Consider the following 14,247-nt stretch of genomic DNA (forward strand, 5'->3'; position numbering starts at 1 on the left):
ATGTGAAAGGCTCGAATGAGGTGGTATGGACATATCCTGCATAGCTAAGGAAACAGTGGCCACGATCGCCCTTCAACTCAGCCCAGATGGCAAGCGACCACATAGAAGATCCAAAAAGTGATGGTTCAACAGAATCAAGGACGACATGTGACAGCCAAAGTGAAAGTTGACCCGGAAGATGCCCTAGATTGGAAGAAATGAAGGAAGGCATCAAAAGCAGTGGACCCTGCGTTAGCGCGGGACAAACGCTAGGAAAGAAGAAGAAGGGTGACTTTGTAGTGTAGTGGTTAGTGCTGCTGCCGCCTCACTGATGCAGTGTCCTGGGTCTGAATCCTGGCTTTTTTGTGTGAAAGTTGACCACCCTCTCTTTTTCAGTGTGGGTTTCCTGCTTGTATTGAAGCTTTCTTTCAACATGACCAAAAATGTACAAGTTAGATTAATTTGGCAATTCTAAATTGCAGTATATGTGGTGAAGTGGGCCCCATGATGAACTAGTACTCTATCCAGGGTTACTTCTTCTTTACATCTGATGATATTGGGATAGGCTTTGCCTTGCTGAATGGACCTGTGAAAAAGGGTCATTGGTTCCTTAGATGCTCTGAACTTCTTTAATTGTCTCAATTAGAACAGCCTCTGGCAAACTTTCTTGACTGTAACATTCCGGATTAATCATTCCAGAATGGCATTAGCTCGGATCTTGAAACTCTCCACAACTCTTGATATAAAATGGGGAGATTGATCTTTTGCCTTACTTGGAGTCCACCAAAAATTTTGTTATTTAATGCCATTTCATTTAACCTTCTTATCTGTTCTTTTACCACATTCCTGTATGCAGACTTGGGTTGTTCATTGAGTCAGATTTGGATTTTGAACTGATAGCATTGTGCTTTACAGTCAAGCTTCATTGCTGCTAAGCCACATTGCTTGTGGAGGGAGAGAAGAAGGAAGAGAGGGAGGGAGGGAAGGAGAGAGCGAGCAGAAATATCTGGCCTATTTTCACCTAAATTTATTTAATTGCTGTCAGTATTTAAGTGTTAGGTCGTCTTCCCACTATGTCTCTAGAACAAATAACAGATCACCTACGCATGTCAGTGCTTAGATTTTAAAAATAAATAAATAACAATACTTGTTTTTCCACACTTGGAAAAAAGTGTGTTTTTTTATGTGTCTTGCCTTACTTACAAGAATTTGTGAATATTTGCAGTGTTATCTCAGTACTGAAAAGAAAGATTGGTACCTCATTTAGTTCTGGTTACTGCCTTATGTTTGATGCCCCAGCCCTCTGTGATCCTGAGCTGAAATAAGGGGATTCGGATATAAAAGGATGGTTGTCAAATATTTACAAGCCACCACTGGAAAAAGATCAAATAAATTACATTCTTATTTTTTTTCCCTCTTTTAATTATGCATTTCACATTTTTCTCAAATTCCCTCTTTAATTTTCTGGTTTATTTTTAGATAGCTTGTTCCTGTTCCAGAATTGGCAGAACAGATGAGCAAAATACTTTGAATAGCATATATTTTTTCATTGTTGTTTGTGGTTCCTAAAGAATCCAGTTTATGTGACCTATGGTAAACACAGAGAAGATTCAAATCCCTTCACTCTCTGCACACTTTATTGTGTTGTAGATTTCATTTTAAATTGATTAATTAGCCATGTTTACCCATCAATCAACACCCAATAACCTATAATGACAAAGTGAAAATATGTTTTCAGAAAGCATTCTAAATCTATTAAAAATCAAAACTTGAAATCTCTAATTTTATATAAGTATTCAGATGCTTGGCTGTGGCACTTTTAATTGTTGTCAGATGCATCCTGTTTGCTTTAATTATCCATGAGAGGTGTCTGTAACTTGATTGGAGTCCACTTCTGGCAAACTGAGATGACTGGGCATTGGTTAGAAAGGCACATGTTGTGTACAGTATGCTGTAAAAGGTCTCACAATTCATGCTGCATGTCAGGACAGAAAGCAAGCCATAACGTCTAAGGAACTCTCTGCAGACCTCTGTGATCAAATTGTGGTGAGGCATAGATAAGGGCAAGGGGATAAAATCAATTTAAAAAAATAGTGGCCCCAGGAATTCAGTGGCTTACATAATGGTGAAATGGAAGACATTTGGAACCACATGAACTCTTCCTAGAGTTGGCCATCTGGCCAAACTGAGTAATGGTGCAAGGAGGACATTACTTACAGAGGTGACCAAAAGTCCAATAATCACTAACGAATCTTAGGAGTCTTCTTCTAAGATGGAAGAACCTGTCAGAAGGATAACCATCTAAGCAGCACCACAGTCAGGCGTTTATGGTAGAATGCTTAAACAGATATCTCTCTTGGGTAAATAGTATATGACAGCCCACTTGGAGTTTGCCAAGTGGCATTTAAAGTTCTCTGAGTGAATGAGGAGAAAGATTATCTGGTCTGACGAGGCAAAAATTTAACTCTTTGGGCAGGACTCCAAGCAACACTCATCTCCTGCTTAATACACCCATTACAGTGAGGCATGATTGTGGCAGCAACATGCTGTGTGGTGCTTCTCACTGACAGGGACAGAATGACTAGCCAGAAATAAGGGAAGAACAAGTGCAGCCAAATACAGAAATGTCCTTGAAGAAAACCTGTTCCAGAGTGCACACTATCTCAAACTGAGGTGACAGTTCATATTTCCTCACAACAAAGACCTGAAGCATGCAACCATGATAGAATCTCTGTCAGCCAAAGCCCAGACTTTAACCCCATAGAGCATGTGTGGAGAGACCAGACGATGGCATTCTACAGATACTTCCCATCCAATCTAATACACCTTAAAAGGATCTAACAGAAAGAATAAACTGCCCAAATCTAAGTGTACAAAGATTGTAGAGACTTACCCAAGAAAATGTTATAATTTCAGGGGCTTCTACAAATCGCCAAATTAAGGGTTTGAATATATGTAGGAGAGAGTTCAGTTTTTTATTCTTAATAAATTTGCAGACCTTTCTGCAAGTATTTTAACTTTGTCAATATGGGCTAAGTAGATTGATGGGCAAAATACCAAATTTTTCAGTTTAAAATTAAATCTACAACACAATAAAAATGAAAAGTGTGTAGAAAGTGAATACTTTTTACTTCCACTTTATAAAAAGTGACAGCTATAGGTAAGGAACAGGTCAGCGGTGTGGCAATGTGTTCAGAGTTGAGCGGTCAGGTTAGTTAGCATTGTAGCCTGATAGTAAAATAAGAATAAGAGGTCATTGATATACTGTGATGGTTAGAACAAACAAACTTTGAAAAAAGGCCTTTCATACCCTTGAAAGTAAAACAATAATGTAGAGGTGCTGATGGTGGTGTTGATATTACATAATCTGGCTAATCAAAGATGTCATTCATTTGTTTCTGTTGCTCTTTTGGTGTTGGGGTGAAGGTCATTTTAAGGTGTAAGTAAGTGATGTTCCTAAAAAGAGCTGGGTTTGATTCTTGACTGGATATACATTTCTTTCTGTGTGAACATGTATAATATGTGTGACTGTATCTTTTCACAGTCCAAAAACATAGATGTATCATCCATCCATTATCCAACCTGCTATATCCTAACTACAGGGTCATGGAGGTCTGCTGGAGCCAATCCCAGCCAACACAGGGCGCAAGGCAGGAAACAAGCCCCGGGCAGGGCACCAGCCCACCACAGGGCGCATACACACACACACACCAAGCACACACTAGGGCCAGTTTAGAATCTCCAATGCACCTAACCTGCATGTATTTGGACTGTGGGAGGAAACTCATGCAGACATGGGGAGAACATGCAAACTCCACGCAGGGAGGACCCGGGAAGCGAACCCAGGTCTCCTAACTGCGAGGCAGTAGCGCTACCACGGTGCCACCATGCCGCCTGCATGTATCAATGGCTTGAAATTGGTCAATTATGTGTGAGTGAATATAGGTGTATTATTTGTCCATGCCTTGCCTTGAAGTGGACTCCTGAGATGTGCAGGCATAGGTACCAACTCCCTGCATCTCATGAGAAATTTGACAAATGAGAGGAGACCTTCCAGTCCATTAGGCTTAGACAACTTTTTGCCTAAAGAAGTGCTCCCTGGCTTCAGTCCTAAATGCACTTCCCCTTAATTTCCATTGGTGTCCTTAAGTATGTGATTCACTACTAAGCTGAAAGAGTTCTGCTGAATCTGCTTTACCAATGCCTTTGAGAATTTTAAACACCTGTGTTAGGTCCACATTCAGTCTCCTCTGCTTGAGACTAAACAGGTTTAATGCTCTGAGCCTATCAGAGTAGCACACGTCCTTAAGTCCTGGGATGCATCTGGTTGCTCGCTTCTGCATAGCCTAAAACCCTGCTGTGTCATTTTTGTAGCATATGTACAGTACTGGAAAAAGTGGAGTCATAAGATACTTGAATGAGCAGTTTGTCTGGTGCTCAATAAAGTTTAGCACTGTGGCCTGATAGTAAAAGTAAACACAAGTTTGCTCATATACGGTGCCGATTAGAACTGATAGTCTTTGAAAGGAGAGATGGTGACTGCTTTTATACTCTTGAAATTAAAATTAGTGACTGAAAGAACGAGATCGCGAATACAAGAGGCTGAAATGAGTTTCCTCCGTAGGGTGTCTGGGCTTTCCCTTAAAGATAGGGTGAGAAGCTCAGTCATCCGGGAGGGGCTCAGTGTAGAGCCTCTGCTCCTCCGCATCGAAAGGAGTCAGATGAGGTGGCTCGGGCATCTGATCAGGATGCCTCCTGGACGCCTCCCTGGTGAGGTGTTCTGGGCATGTCTAACCAGAGGAGGCCCTGGGGAAGACCCAGGACACGCTGGAGGGACTATGTCTCTCGGCTGGCCTGGGAACGCCTTGGGATTCCCCCGGAAGAGCTAGAAGAAGTGGCCGGGGAGAGGGAAGTCTGGGCATCTCTGCTCAAGCTGCTGCCCCCACGACCCGACCTTGGATAAGCGGAAGAGAATGGATGGATGGATGAATTAAAATGCTAAAGCTGAAGGGCAAATGTAGTTTACATAATCTTGCTATCTGAAAATGCCATTCGTAGCTAGGTTTAAATGTTTTGCTTTTGTATACACATACAGTATGCTTCTACTAGGTGTAGATTTCAGGCCATTCCAAAACTATTAGAAAGACAAGAGGTGGTTAGGCTCTAGCAATGACTGTTTGGATGCTCCATGGTGACCGGTAGTGAGGAATCTGAGAAATGATTTTGTGAAAACTCTCTGAAGGTGTTAAGAGTTAAGGAACATTCCTGATCTTCTAGAGTGAACTGCTCAATAGAATGGGTGAATCACTGAAGGGAAACTGCTTGGAGAGGGCAGAATGTATGGAGCTGTTTGGCTGAAAAGAATTAGGAATCCGTTAAGATCTTTTGAGTAGACATTACCAATGAAGAAACTCATAGATTTCGTTGAAAAACATTGAATTTAATCAAATCAAAATGACATTTGTGTAAAAAAAAAATCAAAGATCGCTTTTACTAAATAATAAACTTGGCAAAGCAGTAGAAACGCTGTGCGTATATCTCAGATATGACGAAATCCAAATAAATATGAGAATTATATGTGATGCTTTAAGGATCGAGGGTACCTGACTGCATAACTTACGGGGGTGGCTGAGAGAGCGACAAGGAGATGTAGCAAAACGCATGCAGAGCGGATCGGCCGCGGGGGGCGTTCGTATGCTAATTACCCGCCAGCGCCACGCCTCTCCGGTGAGGTGCAGTGCGTGGGCGCGAGGAAGAGAGCAAGCCGCGCTGTATAAAGACGGCCGTCGGCTGTAGCTGCCTGCTCATACCCGTTTAGCTGTTGTCATTGCATTTGCTGTTGCTGCATTTTTCATTTTCTCAGATTTACTTCTGGTTCTCTGCTTTTTCTAACAGTAGCTAACTCAAAAACGACCTGCAGCACTTTATTTTCGGGATAACGTCTGAATCCGTCGAAAGGCTTCGTCTATGGTACTGACCGGAGCGTCCAAGATGTCTCGTACGGACGAGGTGCACCGCTTAACGGAGAATGTTTATAAGGTAAGTCATTTCAAATTACTATCCGGCACAGTTCTTTTAACTGGGCAATATTTCGCATCTGTGTTCGAATATAGGAGCGTAAAATGATCCCGGAGAACCATTTCTTAAAACTTTTAGTGTGTTTTAATATGTGTTATTAATGGCTAGTATTGACTGTTTCTCGTTTATTTGTGCCAACATGCAGTGTAAACGTTCGAAGATTTTTTTAAGCTCCTGCAAAGTTTTCTTTTGATAAAAAATAATTGCTTATACCCCCAGAGTATAACCAACTGATTTTTGACAAGAATAATGACATCAGGTATTAATTCGTGGAAGTTTATTTACCTATTTTGACTAAAGTACAGTAACTACTTTAATTATCGATCGGGTGCTAAATCAAAATACTTAATGTTGCTGCTTTTAAAGAAGAAACCACATAACAGTCTGAAATGTGCCTCCTTTTGACACTGTATTCCCTGTTAATTTATAGTGTCATTTAGCTACCAGTACAATATTATATGTTTATGATATATAGCTGTTAATCGATAGCGATACCACCGAGCGCTTTATACTCAACAGCAGTTGCCAGCCAAAATTTTAAGAGTGCAGTCAAGTTAAAACTTTAGCACAAGAAGAAACATAGCAGTAATAAAAGTGAAACAGGACGTGGTGGTTTCAGTTTATTAAAATTGTTTTTGGGAATAAGGAGACACTACAAAGCACATCCAAGTTCGTATCACTGGACTTAAATTCCCTTCGACTCCCAGTATTAATCTGAGGATTTATTTAATTAGTGCTGCACCACAGGAAGTGAGCTGCCTCGGCATGTGGCCGTAAATTAAAGCAGTTGTTAATATAAGATGTACATCTTTAGGAACGCTGATCAGTGCCAATGTCTCATGATTACGTTTATTTCTGTTGAGTTGGTTAATAAAATGTGTTTTTTTCCTGGTACTAACTACCTGTTTCGATTTTTTTTTTAACGTATTTTATGAAAAAAAAAAATCACTCATTGATGGTTTCATTCTCACTGACAATCTGAGAACCTAAAAACGTGTTATCTATGTGCAGTGATTTTAAGTTCCCCAATTTCTTATTTACACCTTTCGAACATTTTTCTCAGCTTTGCTTTTATTGGATGCCTTACGGTGGCGCAACTTGATCGCCTTGCTGGATGAATTTTTTTTTTTCCTGGGGACTCCGTATTTTCCCTCCCACGCATGGCTGTCAGGTTGACTGACTGATGACCAAATTGATCCAGAGTGAATCTCCGAGAGTGTACCTTGCGATGGACTGGGTCGCCCAAAAAGCTTGTTTGGCTGTTTAATATGTGTCTGAAGAATCATCCTAATTACCCTGCATAAGGAATAACGTTTTCTATAAATGCATGGCTGGTTTTCTTTGAGTTGTCGAAATTTAATGTTGTTTTTTTTTTTTTCCCTTTCTGTAATGGAAACTGAACTTTCCGTTCCTGGGCGGCATAAAAAGTTTAATTCTTGTTTTACACAAGTGACAATATAAATGTGTATAGAAAATGTTTGTTTTAAATGCAATCTAGTCTTGTATAACATTTTCAAGTCCTCCTTGCCAGTGTTTTACCTAGTATTGTGCAGAGTAAAATGTATTGTCATTCATTTTCTGAACCTGCTTATTTGTATGTGTTCGTACTGATAAGTTAAAGGAAAATGGGTTCATACAGTATGTTAAGTATAGTTAATACATGAAGACCTACTGCGTTTTAGTTTGTGCTTATTTGTCATTAAAGTGGCATTTTTTTATTTCTGGTATTTTTCTCCTGGCACCTTTTTAACAAATTTTTTTAAAAATATTTTGAAACTTGTAATTTGAAATTTGTAGTAAGAAGGCCAATACAGTCTGAGTTTAGAAATAAAACTTTTCTTTTTTCAATCTTCTAAATACAAATGTAGGTTGCTTTTTAAATATGTATTTCGCAAAGTTGAAAGTAGGTTGCATTGCATTTGTAATGCTCATATCATAAAGAGGTGAGGGATGTCTTAAGTTAATTGCACTGTATTTTCTGACCATTCTCGCCACTCTGGCCTTTGCTCAAATTTTTTATTTTTTATTTTCTTTTAGTTTTTTTAAAGGTGCCAATTCATTTTCATAACCCAAAATAATGAATGAATGAAACAAATCTGAAAAAATCCTATTGCAATGTTGAATATAATTTCAAATGTAGAAGAAAGTACACTTTTTGGTTTATCTAAAAAAAATTCTATTTTTAATGTGACCTTGTGAAAATTCTGAAAGGATGTCACATTTACTGAGTTTTGGGAGTGATGCTGCTTCAGTTTGGGGTCTAGATAAGGGTTCATTGAATAAAATGTTAGTATAATTCTCAGAACCTGAATTTATTGTCATTAATAAAATGCAGATTCTGGATACTTCTCCCAACACCTTCACTTACTTTAAGCTTGGCACCTGATCTTTGCTGCGAGGACATAATAAAGTTTATTATAAGCGTTAGAGTTGACTAATTGAATTGAACTTGGTTAGATTTCCCCTCAGCTTGAGCAAATATGTTTATGATTTGAAGATTTACTTAGACAATTTCAGGTCATTAAATCCAGCTAGTGGCCCAGATAATTTTACCTGTTTGATTTGCAGGAGTTTGCTTTAAAGGGATACTTGAGAAGGAAACCAGTTTTTACATTATTCACAACAGTTTGTGATATCAACAGAAAAATGCAGTACTTTTTAAACTGATGAATGTGGTCTTTTTTTCAAAGCAAAGCTTTAAAGAATGTGTAGCTCAGGTATGGATTAATGATGGTCTCACATCATCATGATGGTGTTCTGTCATTGTCTATATGCTCTGTGAGTCATTCTTTACATTTAAATTGTTTGCCTCTGTTAACGTTTAGCAAAAAAAAATAACAATTATGTGCCTGGAAGTGGTCTTTTTTTTTTTTTTTTTCTTTCAGTTTTATGTAGGTTTTGATCCAGCTACTTTAAATGTAGTGATGTCACTGAAGTATATAAAGGCTTCTTTATAACAGGTTTCTGTATTGTTTGTGTATTTGGAGATTGGAATACTCTATGATGTCACAGAATAAAAATTGACTGTTTTATCTGAAGTAATTGCCGTGGCCATTGCAGTTAATCAGATTATCTATACATGTACTGGTGACCTTTTGATATGATCATTTTATGAAACCTGTAAATAAAACAAAGTTATAAGAGACTTTGATTGCTGTAAACAGAAGTAGTCCTTCAAGTTTCCCTGAGACTGAGAGATGCATTTTGTTAAGGTAGTATATAATTCTGTCAGGGCCCACACCTTTTCACACAGGTGTTAACATCACTCGAAAAAAATATTTAAGCTAAACTTACTCATTGGGGTACGTTTTTATCCTTAAACCCAATGAGTAAAATGGTCTTTGGGGTATATTCTGTATGTGTGTTTTAATTAAATAAGCAACAATAGTGGCTGTCAAATCCTTGGAGTTTAAACATCAGACTCTTGATTCTATGACGTTTAAATTTTAAGGAGGACTTTCAGTATCATTTGTACAATAACTTGCTGGTTAATATACTAATGCTGTGTTCCCGTACTGTTGGGACAATTCAGAGCTATCAGTTGTGAACACACTAAACACAGAGTGAAACATCACATGGGTTTCCAGTGTGACACGTTGGAGAAACAAGAGGTCACTCTTGAGTTGGTTCTCCAAAAAAGAAAAACCATAACAAAGCAGCAGGTTTGTTTTTAATGTAGAACAAACTAAATTTTCTAAAGGAGTATCGACGAGTCGGCTATGAGTTGCAAACATTTTAACTTGTGGCATCTAATTTAGTTGAGTGATGCAGTTACAAATGTTGGTGAGTGTTGCTTACTGTGTTTTATACAAAGTCCTGATAAGGACACAGTCTTTGTATCCATCCCCTAAATGTAATGGCCCTGGCTACAGTTGTCATTCTATCTTCTTACCTGCTTATCCCAGTTAACAGTTGCAGACAGCAAGTATTTTGTCCTGATGGCACTAGATGCAATGAGGGAAGAGACCCTTTGAGATGCAGTTTCATCTCTGGTCTCACACCTACATTTAATAATACAGGAGGAGTTTAGGTCCTGAATTAATCTAACCAGCACATCCTTTTGATGTTTAGGTACAGAGGAGCAGTGTTAGCGCTGCTGCTTTGCAGTAAAGAGATTGTGGAGTCGCTTCCCGGGTTCCTCCTGCACGTAGAACACTTTGAGTAGTGAGAAAAGCGCTATATAAAAGTAAAGATTTTATTAATAGGTACATGGAGAACTAGGAAGCTCTACAAAATCCATTACAATTATAGTTGTAACAAGTAGGAGTATTGACAAAATTTCAAGTCCAGTGGTAAACTACAGTAATGATGAAATGAGTGCCTTAATTCAAAAACAAAATTTGAGTATGGGCTTCAAGATTTCTACAATGTCCAAACATTTGTGTGGCTTAGCCCAAAGCTAAATCTGATCTAGTGACTAAACCATTACAAAGTACTCTAAATGGTTGACTTTAAAATACAAATTTGTATGGAGTGTGACATGGGTTTTATAATCCCCTCTCCTCTTTGTCTGCTGATATTTGTCAGATTTTTGCCAAATTGTAAAAGGTCAAACACTCTCTAGCTTGATCTAGTTGTTTCTTGTACTGTATAGTTGAAGTTAATCATTGATGCTCTAAATTAAACCATTCATTAGTTTACTCTTATTAAATACACAGGTTACTCTGTGAAAAGTGCAACATTTACATTGCATTAAAATGCAGTAATTTTAAGGAATTTTATCTTCAAGAATAATATAGGTCTGCTCTTTCTGAAACAGGTTTTAGTTGTGGTAGGTATTCTTAAAACAAATAGAGCACAGTAAAATTCACTGTAGTTTATCAATAGCACACTTAATATAGAATAAAGAAAATTGGAGCGATTTTAATGGAGAACAACTAAATTATAGGTTCACATGGACTGATGGAATTAAAGTAGAAGAGAGCACTTTATGTACTCCACTCGGCATACTCTTCCAAATTAATGGATGAAAATAGACACTGGTATAATTAAGGCACAAAGGTTGTTCTAATTTGGTAAATAAGAAATCTTAACTGCCCGACAAAATTCCTACCAGCATTAGTAGCATACTGTGTGTGCGTGTGTAGTAGCCTAATACAGAGGTAAAAATTTGCTCCAAAATATAATACTGCAAAGAGTGAAAGTTTGACTCTAAGCGCACCGCTGCCACTATTAACTAATTGTCTTGCGTGTTGAAGAAACCAAACTTGGACTGAAGACATTTGATTGGGGACAGTAGTCTTGAAACTTCACAGCATAGCAATAGCCTTAACTTGTATTGTCAATGACCCTTTAATACCATCTGAAAAAGTAAATTGAACACTTGTTAAGCTATTAGATTTTATTGTAACATTGGCCGTGCCATTTAATTACTTTGGCTTAAATAGAAATGTTGCTCTGTTCCTTTTTTTCATCTTTTTTTTTTATATATAAATCTGCCTTGCAATTATTTGTGTGTGTGTGTGTGTGTATATGTGGTGTGTGTTGTCAGTGTTTAGTATTAAGTTTTTGTTCAATGTATTTATATACTTCTGAGGGAGAGAATAATGTTCGGTTTCCCACAGATGGCACTCTGCTGCATCAATCATTGAATCAGACCTAATGTTTCTTCTATTGAATCTTTAATTCAATGAGTTGAAACACCAAGTGAGTGATCACTGCTTGTCTAAGAATGAAAATTTTTCTATTAACCTTTTTTTTTTTTGCTTGTTCCAAGTGACTGTTTAACTCCTCAGATTTAATAGCTGTAAGAGTGACTGCTGGTGCTATGGTCATCTAGCCTTTAGATTATGTCTGAATAGAAGGCATTTGTTTATTCAACCATGTATATTTGTTTAGAAATGTTATATAGGTATGTATCTTACTGTTGCCATATTGTTTCTGTACTGTAAAAGGCATTCCATACCCACCCACCCCCAACCACCCTTAGAAAGTGACATTGTCTGCTCGCTGGATAAACTGGGATCCCCTTTTGTAAATTTGGCACCAAAAGTAGTTTAATACTTGTACCAATTACATAATGGGATATATATAACAAGTTAGTAACACAAATGGATCTATTACTATTCTGTAACAAGATCTTAAACACCTTTTTTTGGGTCTTGAACACACACTTTACTAATGCTTTGTGTTTTGATCTTTGCAATGTGACCTACTAACAGAAATTCACCTTCAAGTGGTCTGAGGTGGCTTAACTGAAACACATTTCTCTTGATATTATATTTAGTATAACAACTGAGAATCTTACATATTAACAAGTAATTTTACCATCATACCAATATACCACACAACACACAGAGGAATAACCTATGTACAAACTAATTTTGTTGAAGTGTTATGAAGACAAAAATAAGCCTTTAAAGTCTTGTTCCGTAAGTGTTTGAGTAATAGATACATTTGTGCAGTAGCTAAACTGGAGTGTTACCAATATATTTAAATAAAATTACATTTAGAAAGGCATTTTTAAATGAATTTGAACCCCATTTTCTTGTTGTAATAAGCAGAAGGCTAGAACACATTTTATTTGTTAAATAATCGAGGATGAGAGTTGTGTGAATGATTTTTCCCATCACTCTCAAAGAAAGTACAAATTATTGTCTAAAGATAGTGTCAGATGTATGTCTTGAAACAACTCCCAATGATTATTTTTATATGGCTGGCTTGTAACATTTTAAGGACTGCAGTTGTCAAAGTATTACCACTTCTTGGTTGCTTTAGTTGTCACCAAAAATGGATTGCAGTGTCCGACCATTTATTAGATTGTTTCCAAGTTTGCACATTGAATACATGAGACTAACTGTATCACAAGTGTGCTACAAGGTGATGTTTGTTTTGGCAGCGATTCAGCTTAAGGAATGTTGAAATATGAATAGAAACCCCATGTATAAGTAAATAAACCAACTCCTTAGACGGCCTGGTTGCTTTCCACTTTAAAATTTGCAGCTCTATGAAATAATTGCATCAAGATTGGGCTTGTGGATTACTGGGCAAGTGATAAGAATTTTTTGGTAACCTGTCCACTAATATCAACAGTTGGAAACATGCTGCAAGAATTAAGTGAGTTGAAGCCTTCTTTGATTGTTTTATGATGGTAAGCATTTTCTCTATGAACTTGTTCTCGGAGTAGAAAGTGAGTGGCTTTGTAGTAAACATTGTCCCTTTCCTGTATTCTTTCTCTCTGTCTCTCAAGATAAAATACATGCCCAAAAAAGAGACCAGAATTCACAGATTGCTATCTTCATTTTTGAAGGGAGTGATTTATAGCAACTCCATTATAATACAGAATTTTAAAACGAGCCTTCAGAGTATAGAATTTCACTCCCTAACAAATGTACTTTATTGCCCATAGAAAATGAAATGTATAAGGCCAGGGTAAGTTAAACGTTTGTCTTTCAAATATTATGCTTAAGACTTTGTTCTTCAAACTTGACTCTGAAGCATTAACTAGATTACCATAATTGTTAAAGCAGAATGTTTGTGTTTTTTATTCTTGAAAAATACTTTCATGTAGGAATTTTGGAAAAAATTTGGAGCATGAAACAATGTGACTGCCAGAAAAGTGAGATCCAGTGGTATCACTAGTTTTATTAAAATTGCATTGAAGAACTCAAACCCAAGAATCAATATGGCAGCAAGGACTAAGACTATGGTTTATAGTGTTGCTCATTTTTATTTTAAACTATATATATTCAAGTGAAATGAGCTGTTAAAAACTCTGCACTGCCTTTAGCTATTGTGTGTTGATGTTGCCATTCTCTAACTGCCTAATGTTAATGCTTGTCCTAAATAAAATACAGAAATCAACACATCTGTAAATGTGTATACTCTTGTCTAATTCCACATTTATTACTTGTCTTTGCATGCACTTCCATAGACACTCAAGTGTCATTAACACTCCACTCTCCTCATCCAGATTCTGCTTTGTTTGGAAGTGACATTCCGAAAATCATTTGTGTATGGGTTTTCATGTCTCTATATTACTATTTACAAAAGTTTGGACCAACCTATTCATCTTGGTTTTAAGCAAACCAAATATGTTTCTTCTTGTAAGTTGGTACTGGAGTGTAGTAACATTTCTAATGTGAATGATATTTCTGAATTGCTGGCTGCTGTGTCATTTGGAAATGTCAAGTATGCCATCTTTATAAGACTTCGACAATGCGTATTTCTGATTAACTCCTTGTGTAATCT

The 14,247-nt window shown here is 37.4% G+C and overlaps 2 protein-coding genes across 16 annotated transcripts in view; one reads left to right on the forward strand and one right to left on the reverse strand.

Annotated features, from left to right (window-relative positions):
• The window catches only part of aatkb (apoptosis-associated tyrosine kinase b), a 770,376-nt gene that overhangs the window by 539,678 nt on the left and 216,451 nt on the right, over positions 1-14,247 (reverse strand). The gene's annotated exons all lie outside the window — the stretch shown is intronic.
• Positions 5,728-14,247, forward strand: part of baiap2b (BAR/IMD domain containing adaptor protein 2b) — a 94,452-nt gene continuing 85,932 nt past the window's right edge. For 9 of the 11 annotated variants that reach the window (XM_051936545.1, XM_028820082.2, XM_051936547.1 and 6 more), the window contains exon 1: positions 5,729-6,018. In XM_051936545.1, coding sequence (XP_051792505.1) covers positions 5,947-6,018 — 72 coding nt within the window. In that variant the 5' untranslated portion in view covers positions 5,729-5,946. Of the gene's footprint in view, positions 6,019-14,247 lie in introns of all 11 variants that reach the window. The other 2 variants (XM_051936543.1, XM_051936546.1) reach the window with 1 other exon arrangement.

This window comes from Erpetoichthys calabaricus, chromosome 14 (assembly GCF_900747795.2).
Source record: "Erpetoichthys calabaricus chromosome 14, fErpCal1.3, whole genome shotgun sequence".
Classification (NCBI taxonomy): domain Eukaryota; kingdom Metazoa; phylum Chordata; class Cladistia; order Polypteriformes; family Polypteridae; genus Erpetoichthys; species Erpetoichthys calabaricus.